We start from the raw sequence: 17,925 nt of genomic DNA, 5'->3' as shown, positions 1-17,925 counted from the left end.
ACTGACGCATTGCACCACAAACTATGCAATTAAAATCCAATTATACTAATAGCTTACTTTAGTTTTCTTGAAAAAAATAGTTTACATATCTATACCTACTTAGGAATGACGATGAAATTTTCAAATCATTTTTGTGTGGCAACGTAGCTCGTCGTGGCGTTAAGTACCGCCAGACAACAGAAGCCGGGATTAATGCCAGGAAGAAGAAGAAGACACACATTCCACATATACCCTTATACCAGAGTATATACCGTCACACATCTATGGTGCTGCGCCACGATGGAATTATTTCTAACTCTGAACCATGTTAGTACGTAGTATTTTACTTTAAAATTATTTAAAATGATAAATTATGATGATAGTTATGTCTCAGTTAGTGACTTACATGATTGAGTGCATACTATTGGGTACGGGTTCAAATCTTAATTGGGGTCAATATTTATATTTTAAATTTATATTTTTGCCGATTTATATTAGTAAATCTAATATAACATTAGGTTCTAGCAATAAAAATCTATCAAGAATAATATAAAAATAGGATAAGTCACTTTGATTTTCTTAGTTTATTCCGAGAATGGTGATTCGTAAAATATAAAATAATAAGAACAAAATGAAAATATTTTATAAAAACTTCACGTTTTGCAATCGTAAAAACAAAATAAAGAGTATCATTGCGTTTGAAGGTTAACTGGCTTTTCAGAACGTTTTCACGAAAAAAATTATCAAGCAAGTAAGTAGGTGGATATGTGAACGCTAAATTATAAAATACACACTATTTACTACCTGTATTTGTAACGTATAGTGTTACTTTATTTATACGTTATATAAATATATTATACGATGTTTCTTATACAATATAAGGAAAAATATATCATTTTGCAAAATAAAAATCAAATAAATAACTTCCGGTACAACGTTACAGTAAAAAAAAAAACAGAAAAATACTTAAAAACATGGAAAACAATAGTATTTACGATCTTCCTAAGTTATTACCCAGCCATTTTGAGATGTCCTCGCTTGCCGGCTATCGGCTCTCACACTGGGCACTACACCAAATGGTCGGTTCACCACTGCCATATAAATTATGCCATATAATATTCGTTACAACAAAACGTTTATAGGCGTTAGAGCGCATGCGCTTCGCACGAACAACTGACGTTTGTACGTACTTGTTATAGTGATGTCTAATTGTCGCGATAAAATAGTTATTTTTATTTTTATGTTACATGTACTCGTATATACAGATAAACAAGGTTATTTATGCCTGTAGGAAAGTTGTTGATATGTAAAATATTTTATTTGCGAATGTTTGTATAAATTGTAAATATTTATTGTTCTGTTATTCTTTGGGATCTATGCATGCAAGTTGATGCTGATATTTTCGTTTAATAGTTAATTATAAAATCGAAAATATATTAACAAGCTAGTAACAACTAAATAAATTAGATTTTAAAGTATTACACAGAATAAAACGTTTTAAAAAAGTTCATAAACATTACATTTATGTTAACAATTAAATAAAAATAAATCAAATTGCATTTTGCAAACTTAAATCTAACTCCAACTCCCACTTATTTATTAACTGAGTATATTCAAGTCACAAATTACGTCTTTAATACAAAAAAACATCTTCGTAATCCATATCGACTATCGACATTAAAACACAACGCACAACACTACTGCGCCCGCGCAACGCTACAACGCTCACAGTTTTATGGAAATAAGAAGTAAAATAAAAACACGGGATAATTATAATGGAGATGCTCACTGACCGTCACTGTTGTATCCAACATCGAGAAAGGGTCTTTGGAATTAATGTTAATTTAACATTCATTCATCTTTAATACTACTGGATAGATACAGAGAAATTACTCTCCGTTCTCTACTTTCTGTATGTTTCGTGCCATATAGCAGGATTTTATTTGTATTTTATGTGCATTCCAATAATTACATTCTACACTCTATTCTTATTTTTATTTCCTTTAGCTACAAATATTACATTTAAATTTATATTGTTTCATGTCAATTTTGTAAAAAAACCGGCAGGCTTAAATTATATAGTAGTGTAATAGTAATAAAAACCGATAACGTCTTCATACTTGGCTGCTTACTGCCGTGGAGGTCACAGGTTCCAATTCAGCTTGACATTGGATTTTTATGTGATAAATGTTAAATTTAATAAGTACTATATTGCTGTAGTACTATATTGATGAAGCTAAAAAAATATGCTAGGTACTACCTAGCATATTTTTTTAGCTTCATCCGTATCTCGCATGTAGCAGAGCAGGCAGACGAAACCTAGTTAACCATTCTTCACTTTCCGCGGAATTTTCGAGAATTTTAGGAATTGAAAATATAAAATAATTCACTCCCTATAGTAGGAATCGAACCTAATTTTATTTCTGTATTTTTTATATCAACTCTGGTCCCGACACCGGTACCGACGTAAAAAAAAACAATAATTTTATATACCAGTTATCTTCAGTGTTCATTCTCCGCTTGAGAATTAATGGCGAAGTACCAGGCTGAAATTTGTCTAATTAGGAAAAATATCTTAAATACATATAATCTAGTTTCCCCTAGTGGAGGCTGAAATCACAACTAACACATGTATGACCTATGACCATATAAAGTAAATATGTATAGAGATTACTAATTCAATTAGAACCTTGAATCTTATCTTACGTGAGGATTAAAAGGAACTTAGATAATCTCAACCTGTTAAACAAAAAATGTTTACATTGTCGACTACTTTGACCATAATTACGTGTTTGCGGTCAATATAAGCGTTTCCACGTAAAGTAATATGTTTTGTTTTACATCTATTTTTATTAAAAAATGTTTTAATACTAGATATATTATTATTTTTGTAATTTACGTTTTGTTGTGTCTTTTTTTAAGTATTAGCAATTATTAAATAAACAACACTTTACAAATAAACCAAATAATTTACACAAAAAATATGCAGAATAATTTTATATTTTTATTTTTTTGTAGCGAAGTTACCATATCATAATTTGTCTAAACGGTGTAGGCAGTATAGACACTGGGCTCCCTCTGGCCACCTTGCTTCGCGGGAAAAAGAGGAGCTGGTGCAATGTTTGTAGGGTAGGCCTAGTGGTAAGACACTCTGCTCCCCGCTTTCCGCTGAATTCTAGAGGCACTACGTGTTGAATGGTGAAACTTAACGCCGCGCTTTGTCTTACCATTAGAGCGAAAATTAAAATATTAAATATTTAACTTTCTCGTGTGGCAATCCAACCCACAACCTGTCACGCGCCACGACTGCCCCCAAAGTGGCTATATTTCCAAAATGGAATATTTTAATAGGGTGAAATGAGAGCAATGTAGAGAACGAAATGATCAATCTCTCTCTATATTTTCTCTGCTAATTCAAAGCAATGCAACAGAAATATGCAATCAAAAATATTATGTTATAAGGAGGTATGCATTACACTTCCCGTCAATACTGTTATGAAATTATACGATACCTTGTTAATAACTAGTGGTTATGTCACAAGGTCTTCGCATCAGTGTGCAATGTGCATATGAACATATAAATACATATATCTAGTCGACCTAAATATATATTATGTATAATATTGATACAAGCGAAAAACGCGAATATAAAGTAGTTTTTCTAATAATGTCTAAAATCTTATACAAATCAAAGTGTTGTCATTTATTTAAAAAAAATACCAAACATCAAGAAAAATGACTACCCAAGAAGTACACAATTAACTAAAATTCTGTATAACTAGATCTAATCTAAGAATGACCTTCAAATATAAGTATTTCTATATCTAAGTTCTTATTGGCGGAGATCGACAATAATTTCAATTTTCACAGAAACTCAGACATTACCTTGATATAATTTCGCCACGTTGACAGAATATAATAGATGTTAGATTAATTAATGTTCCGGAATATATAGATCTGAAAGTTTTCTTGGATAATTATCAATATTAATATTAGTTTAGTAATATGTTTTCGTATTTAAAAATTCGATTAAACAGTTCACCTAAATGTATTATTACATTATAATCTTATATCATTTAAATAGAAAATTTTCTATCTAATTTAATAATAATAATATACTTAAAAACTTATTGAGGCCAGTCGTAGCGCAGGTCCATAGGCGTAAAATTGTAAGCGCGACAGATCGTGGGTTCAATTCCCATTCGAGGAAATGAAATATTTATTATTTTCATTTTCATCGCTCTGGCGTCAAGGCAAATCGCGATATTGAGTTCCACCACTCAACACTCGATGTTTACAGAAATCTGCGGGAAGTGAGGATCGAAGTGTTTTAACACTAGGCTCCCTCTGCTTACCCTGCTACTTGCGGGATACATCGTGAAGCAGAAAAAAATATAATATATTATATTCAAGATAGCAAGCAAGGTATTTATAAATATTGACCGTTAGTTCAGATGTTTTCATAAGCTTTAATATTATGATTCTTTACATAGTTGAGTCACCCACCTATGATATATCACACATCTGTATAAACACTTGTTGATGGCAAGTTACATTTTATCTTGGGCTAAAAAAAAATTAGATCATTCTTGTTTATTTTAATGTCTTGAGATAGTGTTTGATAACCTACTTAGCATGTTTCTCATATGGATTTAATAGGTCATTTTTGATTATCGTTTGATATAATATATTTTGTTTGTAGTTCATAGTCCAGTAGATATTTACTGAGTGATAGCTGTGAGTTCGAATTTAAGAAAAAAATAGAAATATATAGATATATATACATTCCATTATTTTCTTTTACTAGTAAAACTCTTCTGATTTCCAAACCAAATAAAACCAATAAACATGATCTGTTTCACGGAAAAAGTCCACAATATTAACATTTTAATTTAGAAAGTTCCCCGTTTTTAAAGGGCGAACGCCGTAACATCAAATATTCCACCAAATCGATAGGGGAGCAAAGTAGCTAGCCCACCTGAATACAAATTGTAGAACATTGATTCATCGGCGACCACGTAAATTAAACACAGTATATATTTTTTCGGTTACGTATATCGTATATATTAAATATAAACGAGTACATAGATATATACGACATACGAGGGAAAGCAGAATGAACTTCGTGTCAGGATACTGCATTCTCTGCTTTCTACCTTTAAAATAAAATTTAATTGTAATGTTATAAATGAAAAATATGTAATTACTCCGAGTGAGGTTTAAATCCACAATCATCGCGCCACAGTCATTATTCAAAGACAATATCAACTGTTTAAAATTACATTTACTTGATCAAATTCTAACTGATTTTTTACTTTATATCCTTTCTTTTTTTTTCATTTAAAAACTGATATTATTATTATTATTATTATTATTTTATTTTGCAACATTTTAAGTAGGTAATTACTCTACAGCTAAGTCTAAATTATGCCTAAACGATTTCTTTCTTACATACTCGTATCTTAATTTTATACATATTTATGAAAAATTGTTCTATCTTTGTAGGCCATTTCCTGATATCTCCAGCTGATATCCCCACTTTAATATTTCTTTAAAATGCAATCAAAATTTAAAAGAATGTTTATATATACTTTTATTCATGGTTTAAATTAAGTAAATGTAATAAATTAATTATGAATCAAAATTCCCCACGGCTTCAGTTATAATCCATTGGTAATGCGAAAATTGAGGTAAGAATCTACGCCGCATCGGACCCCCAACGCCACTCGTCATCCATACAAAGCGAATCGTTTCAAAGATTCGTTGATTTTGAAACAAGAATGTGGAGCTCACACACTATCGTCGATTAATGCGATTTTTTAGATTACTTCGGGTTTTTTTTAAATATATCCCAAGGAGAAATTGAAACCTATATTCGTGTACACTAAACTAACAGTATTTTACTTAACTCTGTGCGCATAAAGTGGAGTATTGTATTTAATAATTTGTGAGCAGTAGCAAGTTTTAATTATATTGTAATAAAAATCATATCACATATCACATGGTTATATTAATATGGAAATTATAAATGTATTATGCAATAATGATCATATTATATAGTTATCGCTATAAACTACTTAACTAATTGCCGAGTAATTCCAGTGCTATATGTGAAAGTTTAGATGCGCGACTATTAATTGTGTAACGCCTCAATGGGTAATATAATTTAATGTGGTACAGTGTTTTAAATTAGTGTACAAGCTTATGCCCACAGGTTTACTTCATTTTTTGATATTTCTTAGAAACATCCGGTTAAGAAGCGTCAGCGAAGGCGTCATTGTAGTAATAAATGCCAGAAAAAATATTGAATAAATATAGCAGTTTATTTATAAACATTTTTGTTAAAATAAAATCATTTTATTATTAAAATAAATTAGACCCAAAAAACAAAATTTATTTTTCTTGAAAATGTACGTGTAGATCTAGCATATATTAATTATTTTTATATTTAAAAAGAAAATCATTTAAAAAAATAAAATAATATGTAAGCAAGAAATACACGGTTTAGACACTATATCAAGATTTATTACTTTTCTAATATTGATGATAAAATATACAATTATAAAACAATACACAGTTCAGTTATAGAAATCAAACACAAAAAAAATATAGTATATTAAACAAACATCACGGGAAATAGATCTAGATCAAAACATAATCAACCGGATGTCTAAGTAATCTAGATGTCAAACGACGACTTTAGATAAATCAACTTACACCGCCATCTATTATAAATTCAAAGAACTAAAAAATAAATAAATACTATTGTGTTATAAACATTTTATTTGCAATCAAAAAAGATATCAATAATTCAGATAAAAATCTAATTTTATAATAAACAAGTCCTTTTATATATATAGATATAGTTCATAAATATTTTATAAGTTTCATTGAGATTAAAAGATGTTAAAGATATTTTTTAAAAATTATTTTTTAAAGAATATTACCAATATTAAACAAAGTCCAATAAATAATAATATAGAAAAATATTATATTTAAAAAAAAACCCGCCGATATTATGGCCCTCCATACCAGAATCACTGTTTCACAATTTAAAGCAAACTGTGGCCTCTATCTTGGAAAAAAGGCTTACATTCAATCGCTTCAGCCAAATATTGACAATTCCGCTCAAAAAGAACCGAGCACGTGCTCCGCTTGCAAAGTAGGAGGGGACACCTATTACTTAAAGGTGGGGAATATTTCTACGGTTTTTACCTTTTGCCTTTTCGCAGCTTTCAAAATTTTAATATTTAAATTTAATTACATAATATGGTAATTTGTTTCGTTTTTATGTTACTTTCACTTGTCGCTCGCTTATATTCAAATTAGTTTGAACATTATTGTCTAGATTAATTGTTATTGTTTGTGTATATCAAGGAAGTTGTATAATATTTCATTTGTTAATTTATTTGAATGTACTTGTAAGTACTTTAAGAATCTGTAGACATTTGAATAAGGGGTTAATTATTATTATGTTATTTTTTATTATTAATCGGTTAACATGGAGAAATGAAAAATATTCTCATATTGACGCAAATAAAAGTATAATGACGTACGGCGTTGAGTGCCGCCAATCAACAAGTAATGCCTCCAGAATTCGGCGGTAAGTAGGGAAAAGAAGTGTCTTAATAGGTACAGACTGTCTTAACAACCAGGTTTTCTCTGCCTATCTCACTATGTGCGAGGTACGGCGTGAAGCTAAAAAAATAATAAAAAAAAATCGAAATTAATATCGATTGCACCAGACTGTAGTGTAGTTGGATACCCATTTGGGAGAACATTCGAAATATTTTGTTATCCTTAGTGTTATATTTTGTTACTAGCGACCCTATTGCGGCTTCGCCCGCTTTTACTACTGGATTATTGATATAATGTATGTTTGCAAAGCACTTAAGATAATGTGAAAATTAATGAAACCCTAATGCAACCCGCATTTTCGTAGTTTCAATAAGGATTTTCCAATTGTTTTACACAGCAAGGTTTTTTAGTAGGTACCGTAATTTTAAATCTGTGCTACTAATCTTTTCAAGTACTTATTAAAATATATTTAAATTACTATTTTTTTTTTTTCGAGCTTGTGGTTAATGCTGAAGAGGGTATTCTGTCCCTGATGAAAAGCAAGCACTACATGGCTGCCTGTGACGAAAATTAAATAGAATGCATCGGCCGGGAATTGAACCCGGGCTGCCCGCGTGGCAGGCGAGCATTCTACCACTGAACCACCGATGCGTGTAAGGCAGGCGGGCGCGGCGGACTCGCTTGTATAAGCATAACGTTGCGAGGCGCGTTTCGCAGCAAGGAATTTTTGATATTGTAACAACTTCTAAAGTACTTATTAAAATGAAAAACAGAAAAGACAATTTTGATCTACATTAAATGGCCAACGTAACTAATGTACTTATTTATATGCTGAGAGTAAGGGATAAGTGAAACTTGACTCGATACAGTTGATGTGTGAACGGCGTGATGTGTCAATAATTAAATGCGTTTTTCTCTAAAACTATTCGCAATTTCGAAATAGTTTAAAAAGCAAATTTTATCTTCGTTTAACGTAAAAATTTAACAAAGTATTTTAAAGGATAAGGATTAATACCATTATGGAAAAATATCCCTCACAATAAAAAATATATTGAAATTACTATTTTTAGACAGAAATATGATCACTACACGTTATTCTTAAAAGATACGAATATGCCATCGCGGACTTTTTTGTAGATCTTATTAAGAGGAACAATACTCCAGTACATTTTTTTCATGTAGTATTTACCATTAAAGCAGCGCATGCGCCAAAGTGTCTCAGCGGGTAGGACTTTATACACATTTATCGTATTTATGTTAATTTACATAAGAATGTACAAATAATAAACTATATATAAACCTTCCCTGAGAAATATTCGACCTAATGGTGAAAACCTCATCCAAATCCGTTGGGTGGTTTAGAAGAAGAAGAGTTAGAAAGTTCAGACAGACACAAAAAGCGACTTTGTTTTATAAGATATAGGATAGGATTAACATGACGTTTAAGATTAACATCTTTCAGTCAGTTCCTACCTTAACCTACCTATAATGTTATGTTAATTAATTTTAATGACAGCATGCAAATAGGTCGGGTAGCGAATAAATAAAAAGGACATACTAAATTTAATTTAAAATTTATATTTTACTTCACAAGTTAACTGCACAAATTCAAGTTTTCACGTAAATAATATAGTCAAAGTTAGCAGAGACAGTTTTTCAACTTCTATTTGGCTTTTCATCGTGAAACTTTTAAAAAATTTCAAACACCAGTATATTCTAAGATTGTTCGTTTATTTAGGTTATGTGCACAACATTTTGCTTACTGACTTTACATGCCTTACGTATAAAATATCTATGAAATGTTTAATTAGGTTCTCAGGTTCCTTTTGCCTACCCTGCTGTGTGCGACATCCAGAGTGAAGCTAAATATCACGGGAAAAGGAAAAGAGTAGAAAATTATAAGTAGCATGGTTAAATTTGCAGATCTAATTAATATTTTTTTTTGCAACAACGTATATACCTACGTACATTTTTGTAAAGATAATTTTCTCACTCTTGTCTTCTTTTTATACTTCTTACATATATTGAATGCTGTGTGAAAAAGAAGCACGCCATCATCTTTCTTACACTATCTATTCACGTCATAACATATGAAACACATGTTTTTTTTTGACGGCACCTAGTGTTAGCCAATTCGTTCACCATTTTTCGTCCAATTTTCGAGATATTGCGAACTAACGCTGTTAACGTCTTTTTAACAGAGGGAAGAAATTAAAATAATTCATGAGTGGGAATCGAACCCACAGAAACGTTCTACTTCTGAGCCACGACTGTAATAATACAATAAAAATATATTATTTTACCTTATTCCATCAGAACAACATACAAATACACTTACTATTGCCTCCACACAAAATTCTATTAACATTAAAGGATTATTGTAATCCTAACAGTATAAGAGATAAGCTCAGATAAACCTACATACAAATATAAACGAAGCTTAATAACGCAATAAATGACCTAGACTTTAATCGATATCTTAAGCGGATCTCACGAGGGGTATTGTCTTTAATACGATAGAATACCTCATATATGGCCTTTGTTGTAAGGAATAGAGTTCGGACTATGCAGTGTGGTCTATAGATGGAAGAATAGCTGGTCTGATTCGCTTCCAAGGCCAGGCATTTATAGAAATTCTCTTGTTTATCTTGAAATAAGATGTTTTAAGCTTGTTTTTTAGCTTTACATTTACAGAGAGAACGGAGAGTTTACCGCTAGAGTCTCTGCATACCTCTTTCGCCTCTGCCACTGTTATGGGGTTTCATGATTTTTACGTGACCGTGATTCTCCAATGAATACTGTGTTATCGAAGCTCAACCGTGGTCTTCCTCTGAATCTCTTATTCTGTCTCTCTTGAGAATAGTATCAAATTTTATTACGTGAAATGTGAAAGTTCTAGATTATTAACTTTTAAAGTATTGCCCTCAATAATTAATCTTTATTTATAACTGAAACAAAACTACAAAAATCTTAATTCATTAGGGTAGGGTATGTGAACGGAGTTATCTAGCGCAGGTTCAAATCCCACTACTAAATCATACTTTTAGAATTTACATATAATTGCTAATTGACATCCTATCTAAACCAAACAAATGGATATTTAAAAAGAAATACTATAACGAAAGAAACCAAAACCTCATTACTTTCACATTTCAATTAATATTCTTTATATTTTACTTTCCGTCCTTTATAGAGCCATTCCTAATAAAACGGGTGAAATATGTTTAAATGAAAATTTTTCAATAATATAGTTAGGTAAATATTATGAAAGGAAATCGCATATACTCGTAGCTGTTTATAGCGTGCCTAGTATCCTGTGACAAACCTTGCATGGCATTCGTATAAATTCCAGCATGACCTAAATAACTTGCCAACTGACATATTATAGGTATTATTAATATATTATCACATAGTAGATTGTATATCTATATATATGTATATATGTATACGTTAGTCATAGTTGTGGCTTCCTACTACAATAATAGCAGGAATTAGAGATTTGATAATGGGACGTGTAATTATATCGTAATAATATAATAGAGACCATTGTGGAGCAGTTATGTAGTTTCTGGATTTAAACGTAATAGTTGTGAGTTCGATTTCCACCAGGTAGTATGAATCATTTTCATTTCTTCGCTCTGGTAGATAAAGTTCTACCACTTGACACTCGATTGTTGTGTTGTTCGTGTTTTGTAATTTGCGGTAAAGGCGTAAATTTTTAATTTACTCGAGTGGGAATCAAACCCACAACCTGTAGCGTTGTTACAATACTGTAGCGTTGTTACAGGTTATGGGTTTACACTTTATGTCCCTGTTGACTGGTTGACATTAATCTATATATATAAAATCGAAAGGTCACTCACTCATCACGAAATCTCAGAATCTACCAGAGCTAGGAGTTTCAAATTTTGCACGGAGGTTTTTTATAGGACGTAGGTGCTCGCTAAGACGGGAATTTGCAATATTCGACGCCTAAGGGGTTGTTTTTGGGGTCGAAAGTTTGTATGAAACTTCATTACTTCAAATGCTAGGAGTCTCACACTTTGGATAGACGTCACTAGGACGTAGTCATGGAGACAGAAATTAATAATAACATAGTTCACGCGGGTGTAGCCGCGAGCGGGCCGCTAGTCTTCTATATATATATAAAATCGAAAGGTCACTCATCACGAAATCTAAGAAACTACATGTGCTAGGAATCTGAAATTTTGCATATGAGTTACTTATAGGACGTAGGTGCTCGCTAAGACGGGAATTTGTAATATTCGACTTCTAAGGGGTTGTTTTTGGGGTTGAAAGTTTGTATGAAACTTCGTTACTACAAATGCTAGGAGTCTCAAATTTTGCATAGACGTCACTAGGACATAGTCATGGAGACAGAAATTAATAATCACATAGTTCACGCGAGTGAAACCGCGAGCGGGCCGCTAGTATTACTATAATTCTAACAATATGTGTCTATAAAAAGAAATAATCCTCATTTTCAAATTCTAGGTAAATAGAATTTGAACTATGAAACATTAAAACAAATCATACTTTTAATAGTAAACTATAACGTTGTAAATTAAATTCTAAATATGTATTAACACATTCAAGAATATCAAACAAATCCTTCTTATATGTATGTAACAGCAAACTATCACACATCCCAGTAAATCTCCTAAACCCTTTATGAGTTCAACAAAGGCGACATTAAGAACCTCGTATTATGAGACAAAAAGTGCCCTTATCTTAGCCGAACATTCGCAGGGTAAGCCTTTAAATTTTTTCATCCCCCAGGACTTATTAGGTGAGGGATATAAGCCTCCTTTACAAGAATCTACCTCATATTTTTGTCACATGTCGCTTATAAGTGAAAGTTGTATGGAATTAGGATTTTTTTAACGTAATAATATAAGCTTAGAATAGGTCCAGTGGTTTTTCTTAACTTTTATTGTATTTAAAGTATTTTTTTTTGGTTTTTAGAGCCCTGGCAAGAAAAAGTAACTGACAAGACAGTCCATTTACCGCCTGGTAATCTCTTCTATATTGGTTGCAGAGAAACTCCACGTCATCGTCGTTTATCTACTAAGACTTTGAAAACCATTTTTTTTAAAACGACTTTTAAATCGAATTTCTATTTCATACAGTCAACTACTTGTTTTGATCCAATGGATGTCTTACATTTTTAAGGAGAGTGGTGACTGTAGTTGATTCCTTTTTTTTGTTTTTTTTTATAGTTTTTTTTGCTATTATATAATTTTATATATTACTAGCGGCTCGCTCGCGGTTTCACCCGCGTGAACTATGTTATTATTAATTTCTGTCTCCATGACTACGTCCTAGTGACGTCTATGCTAAATTTGAGACTCCTAGCATTTGTAGTAACGAAGTTTCATACAAACTTTCGACCCCAAAAACCACCCCTTAGAAATCGAATATTGCAAATTCCCGGCTTAGCGAGGACCTACGTCCTATAAGTGACGTCCATGCAAAATTTGAGATTCCTAGCACTTGTAGTTTCTGAGATTTCGTGATGAGTGAGTGACCTTTCGATTTTATATATACAGATTTTAACTTGTTTTTTTTTTCTTATTTTATTAAAAATATAATCATTACAAACTATACACAACTATCGCGTACTAGAATGTCCAATATTTGTAGGTATATAAATTAAACTCTATATTTATTTACATAAAAAAAATAGGTTTCTTATATTTTTTTTATTATTTAAACAAATTAACATAATTATGAAATTTTCCATGCAACTAAGTATTTCGAATCCACTTTCGACGAGGCCGCTTGATGACCTCTCGATATTTTCCTGTAGGTTGAGGTTACATTTCGAAATAAAATTACATTATAAAAAATAACTTCAACTATACTATGCAAATATTATGTTAAGTATGTTATGTTATTTTAATAGGAATCATTTTAATTATGACTGTATTCATTAATATAGGTTATCTGAGTTATATAAAAAAAAAGTTACTAACCAAAATATTTTGGTTTTATATACAAAATCTAGTGATTGATCTTTTATATAGCAGTATTAATAATTTTAAGGATTTTTTCAGTGCAATAATATAAACAGGCTGAGGTCGTCTTGGCACAGGTCATAAGGGTTGTGGGTTCGATTCCCAATCGGGAGTATGAGTTATTATTTATTAATCATTTCTTTGTTCTGGGACTAAGGCACACGCCTTGCATTGAATTCCGCTACACAACATGCAATGCCTCGAAAAATCGGCGGAAAGTGGGGGACGGAGTGTTTTAACACTATGTGCCCTCTGCCTACCCTGTTGTCTGAAATCCTGCATCCTGCACATACAGGACTTCATTTTTATCTGATCATCAAAGTTAGTGAAAGTAATTAAGCGTACATACTCGTATATGAAACATAGATATATAAATAAGCAACATTTAGTGTCTATGTTAAACGACCTATTTAAATTTTAATACATTATAACTAACATGATCTTGTTCCATTTAACAAGCACTCTTGGGACTATAATTTCACGTAGAAACCAGAAACTTATAATAAGTACTTAGATAGTTGCCGTAATTATTATTTTATCTAAAAGTCTTTGTGCAAAATTATGAATTTCATTAAGAAAAAAAAATATTAAAAAATTTATATTTATAGACTTGAAATCTAGTTTTCAGAAAATATTTTAAATATTTTAATTGCAGGTAGATACAGCAGATAATGCAATGGACTTGCATAAAGGAAGTCGGTTTACTTTTCGATTTTTTTCCTTTAGTTTTGTCTTCATGCCAAATTGCATGACTGTCGGTCTACAAGAAGTGCCCCATAGGTTTTGATTACGTAGTGAATTCATACAAAATGCAGTAAAAACGATGCATGCAACGATGCAACGATGCAACCTCTAGGTACCTCTTTGAAAGCTCAATATAAATATTTGTAACAGTCCTTGTAACAGTCCAGAATCCTAAAAATTATTACAAATTATTACAAAACTCTCGATGGGCGAGTCTCATGCACATTTGACCATTTTTTTTCATAATACATTGTAATATACATATGTTTTCAAAATATTATTCCAATTTTACTAATAATTTTACCTTTATGGAGTAGAAGTAGCAGTAAACAACAACAAAAACAGAACGTTTCATACATAATTTGCCAATCCTTAACCCTAATATAGTTCACTTAACTCTGACCACACAATCTTTAAGCGTATAATAAATTTTCCGCCGCTATTTATTTGGGTCCGCTCCTACACACGGGTACCTTATAAACCTGTGGATACACCTCAATTTACAACTATTGGAATTCTAAAGCGTTTTCATATAAAGTTGGCTTATCGTTACGTAACCCCTGTAGTTATAAATTGGAAAGACAAAGTTTTCTGATTTTGCATGTTTTTTTTTTTCAATTTTAATATCTCCATATTAAATTAATAAATAAAATCTATATATTTTACTAGATTTTCAGGGGTTCAATGGTAATTACTAAGAGTTATATAATATGCTGTGGAACTCTCGAGCTTTCCTTCTCATTGATACTTCATTCTATTGGTCGTAGAATGATGTAATACACCCTATACTTACTACTCATAGACAATATAAAAAAATATATTTATTATAAAATTTTCATTCCAAACAATTCCATTATATAAGAAAGAAATTAGCGCGTCCAACCAAACAAATTCTTTTCTTTTATAATATTAAAGTACTGCATAAATTGAAGCACGTAACCCAACAAAACGAATCCATAACATTTTTCTTTGTAATTATTTTTTTTATCTACACCATTTTTTACTTTTTTTTTTACTTTCCATCTGAAATTAAGAGAACCCGTGAGCACAGAGGCACAAGAGTGCGATTCTAAACGCGACCAGTTGTGGGTTCAATTCCCAGCCGAGGAATGTTTATTTAAATTTATATTTTATTTATTTCGCTCCGGTGTCGAAGCAAAGCGCGGCGTTGAATTCCACCATTCAACACGCAATGCCTCCAGAATTCGGCAGAAACTGGGGAACGGAGTATCTTAACACTAGGTTCCCTCTGCCGATCCTGCTGCGTGCAGAATACAGCGTGAAGCTGATATAATGTAATTTGATTTACTAATGTGTCTATTAAACTTAGACTCTAATCAATCTATCTGAAACGTATATTCAGCGATAGGATCTCACATTTTCAACGTATTGTCTTACATCCTAGTTGGGGATGCTCTATACAGGGACGCTCAAGAACGAGGCCGCAACGATAACAATAAACAATTACACGATTTATTGATTTAAATCCATAGTAAATTGAAATACTTATAATTTATGCATCCATGTATACTATAGGTGTATTTCATTTATAAAATTAATGTAATTTTACTTGAAAGTACGACCCAAGATCCCAAATTGTTGGGAATCTCTGATATAGAATTAATAGACCTCGCACGATCCGTACCCCGGGGTTCTATTGTGGTCTGATTTATCGATAAGAACAATAATAAATCAAATATAAACTGCCCCGAAGTGTAAAACGTACTAAGTTTGGAATTTAGTCTTAATAAGAGATTACGGTACCAGATTTACGACGGAAGTGGAATATGAAAGAAGAACTAACAGATATTAATAAAGTTATATATTTATAATTTAAATATATTATGTTTCATCAATTGGTTAGTGATAAGGAATAAGAAATAATAAAAAAAACATTGTGTATCCTATAAAATATTTAAAAAAAAATCTCGTTTAATACTTTTTTGTATTTTCTTTAACTTTACACTGTATTACATACATAGAGGAGTAGGCAGAGGGAACCTGGGAATATAGTGTTAAGATGCTCGATTCCCATTAAGCTTTCCCTATTCTACGCCAGATTCTGGAGGCATGGAGTTGAGTAGCGGAACTCAACGCCACGCTTTGTCTCGTTACCAGAGCAAGAAAATGAAGTACGAGTATGTAAAATACTTTTTGAGCGGGAATCGAACCTACAACTTGTTCCTGAACCACAACTGACCTCAATTGTAAATCATATTTCAGTACACAATACCATACGGATATCAAGATGAGAATGAGTAAACGCGTAAATCATGCTCCAGCAAATAGGAGATACAGTGCAATTGCATTAGGGTGTGCCAATAAATCACGCCGTGATTGATGGCCTTCAATTCGCTAATAGCCGACTTCTATCGGACGCTCTCACATTAACCCCCATAATGGACAAAGTTGGACCTTCATTATTTTAATGACCGTTTTTGGGCTAAGGATGAGAAATTAACAGTTTTGACCCACTTTTATTCTTTTTTCGGGTAATGCAACGTCACGTGTGGAATTTATAATTTAATTTTAAAATAAAATTGTAAATTAAATGTTAAATATTTCAAAAATGGGATTAAAACTGGAAGATCACTATATAAATGTCATAATCACATCTATATATATAAAATCGAAAGGTTACTCACTCATCACGAAATCTCAGAAACTACATATTCTAGGAATCTGAAATTTTGTATAGGAGTTACTTATAGGACGTAGGTGCTCGCTAAGACGGGAATTTGTAATATTCGACTTCTAAGGGGTTGTTTTTGGGGTTGAAAGTTTGTATGAAACTTCGTTACTAATGACATTTGTCTTTGTCATTCGTTACTAAATGCTAAGAGTCTCAAATTTTGCATAGACGTCGCTAGGACGTAACCATGGAGACAGAAATTAATAGTAATATAGTTAACGCGGGTGCAACCGCGAGCGGGCCGCTAGTTAACTATAAATATTTCTATGCCTTACTAAGATAATTATTCTTTTATATTTAAATACTGATCCTAATACTAGTTTATATTAAAATACTAAATAATTTCTACTATGTTTTAAATTGTAACAACGTTTAATACTATAACTTCAATATAGTTACGTTATCTTTCATACATGAACTGTAAACAAATCTCTCAACCCTCTATGTCGTACAAAAGCTTAAGAACCTCACATTATAAGACAAAAGGTTCTTATCTAAGTCAAACATTCACCCTCGAAAACAAGTATATGGCTTACGTTTTTAACCCTTGCAACTTACTAAATGATGAACAACTAGGGTTTTATGATCATATTGTTTCTTATCTACGAGTACATTACATGTGAATCCTACTTGCTGTCGGGTATCGTGGTGGAACCTAACGCCGTATTTGAGATAGTCAGATCAGCTAAAAAAAGTACTGTTTTTTGGTAAAATTTAATTTTTTAGGACGTGTCAACCGCTTTATGCCTACATATTGTGCGTAGCAATTGGGGGGTTGGCGCGTAGCGCGGATTTAAATCCAATGCAGGGAAATGTAAATAATTAAACTATACACCGAGTTGTAATCGAACCCTCAACACCCGTGCTTACAGTCAGGCGCTATCACATTGTGCCACGAAGATCTCAATATTTTTT

At 31.7% G+C, this 17,925-nt stretch overlaps 1 protein-coding gene across 2 annotated transcripts in view; it reads right to left on the bottom strand.

The window, feature by feature from the left end:
• LOC146528626 (sodium-dependent dopamine transporter-like) overlaps nucleotides 1–17,925 on the bottom strand; it is a 47,947-nt gene that overhangs the window by 19,036 nt on the left and 10,986 nt on the right. The window contains exon 1 of one of the 2 annotated variants that reach the window (XM_085203426.1): nucleotides 994–1,149. The exons of the other annotated variant lie outside the window; for it this stretch is intronic. Within the exon in view, the coding sequence (XP_085059552.1) occupies nucleotides 994–1,077 (84 nt within the window). The 5' untranslated portion in view covers nucleotides 1,078–1,149. Of the gene's footprint in view, nucleotides 1–993; nucleotides 1,150–17,925 lie in introns of those variants that run through there. 2 annotated transcript variants of the gene reach the window in all.

Source organism: Heliconius melpomene, chromosome 19 (assembly GCF_056956725.1).
Source record: "Heliconius melpomene rosina isolate 202511_hmr_F chromosome 19, ASM5695672v1, whole genome shotgun sequence".
Taxonomy (NCBI): domain Eukaryota; kingdom Metazoa; phylum Arthropoda; class Insecta; order Lepidoptera; family Nymphalidae; genus Heliconius; species Heliconius melpomene.
This window is presented reverse-complemented; position numbering and strand designations above follow the sequence as displayed.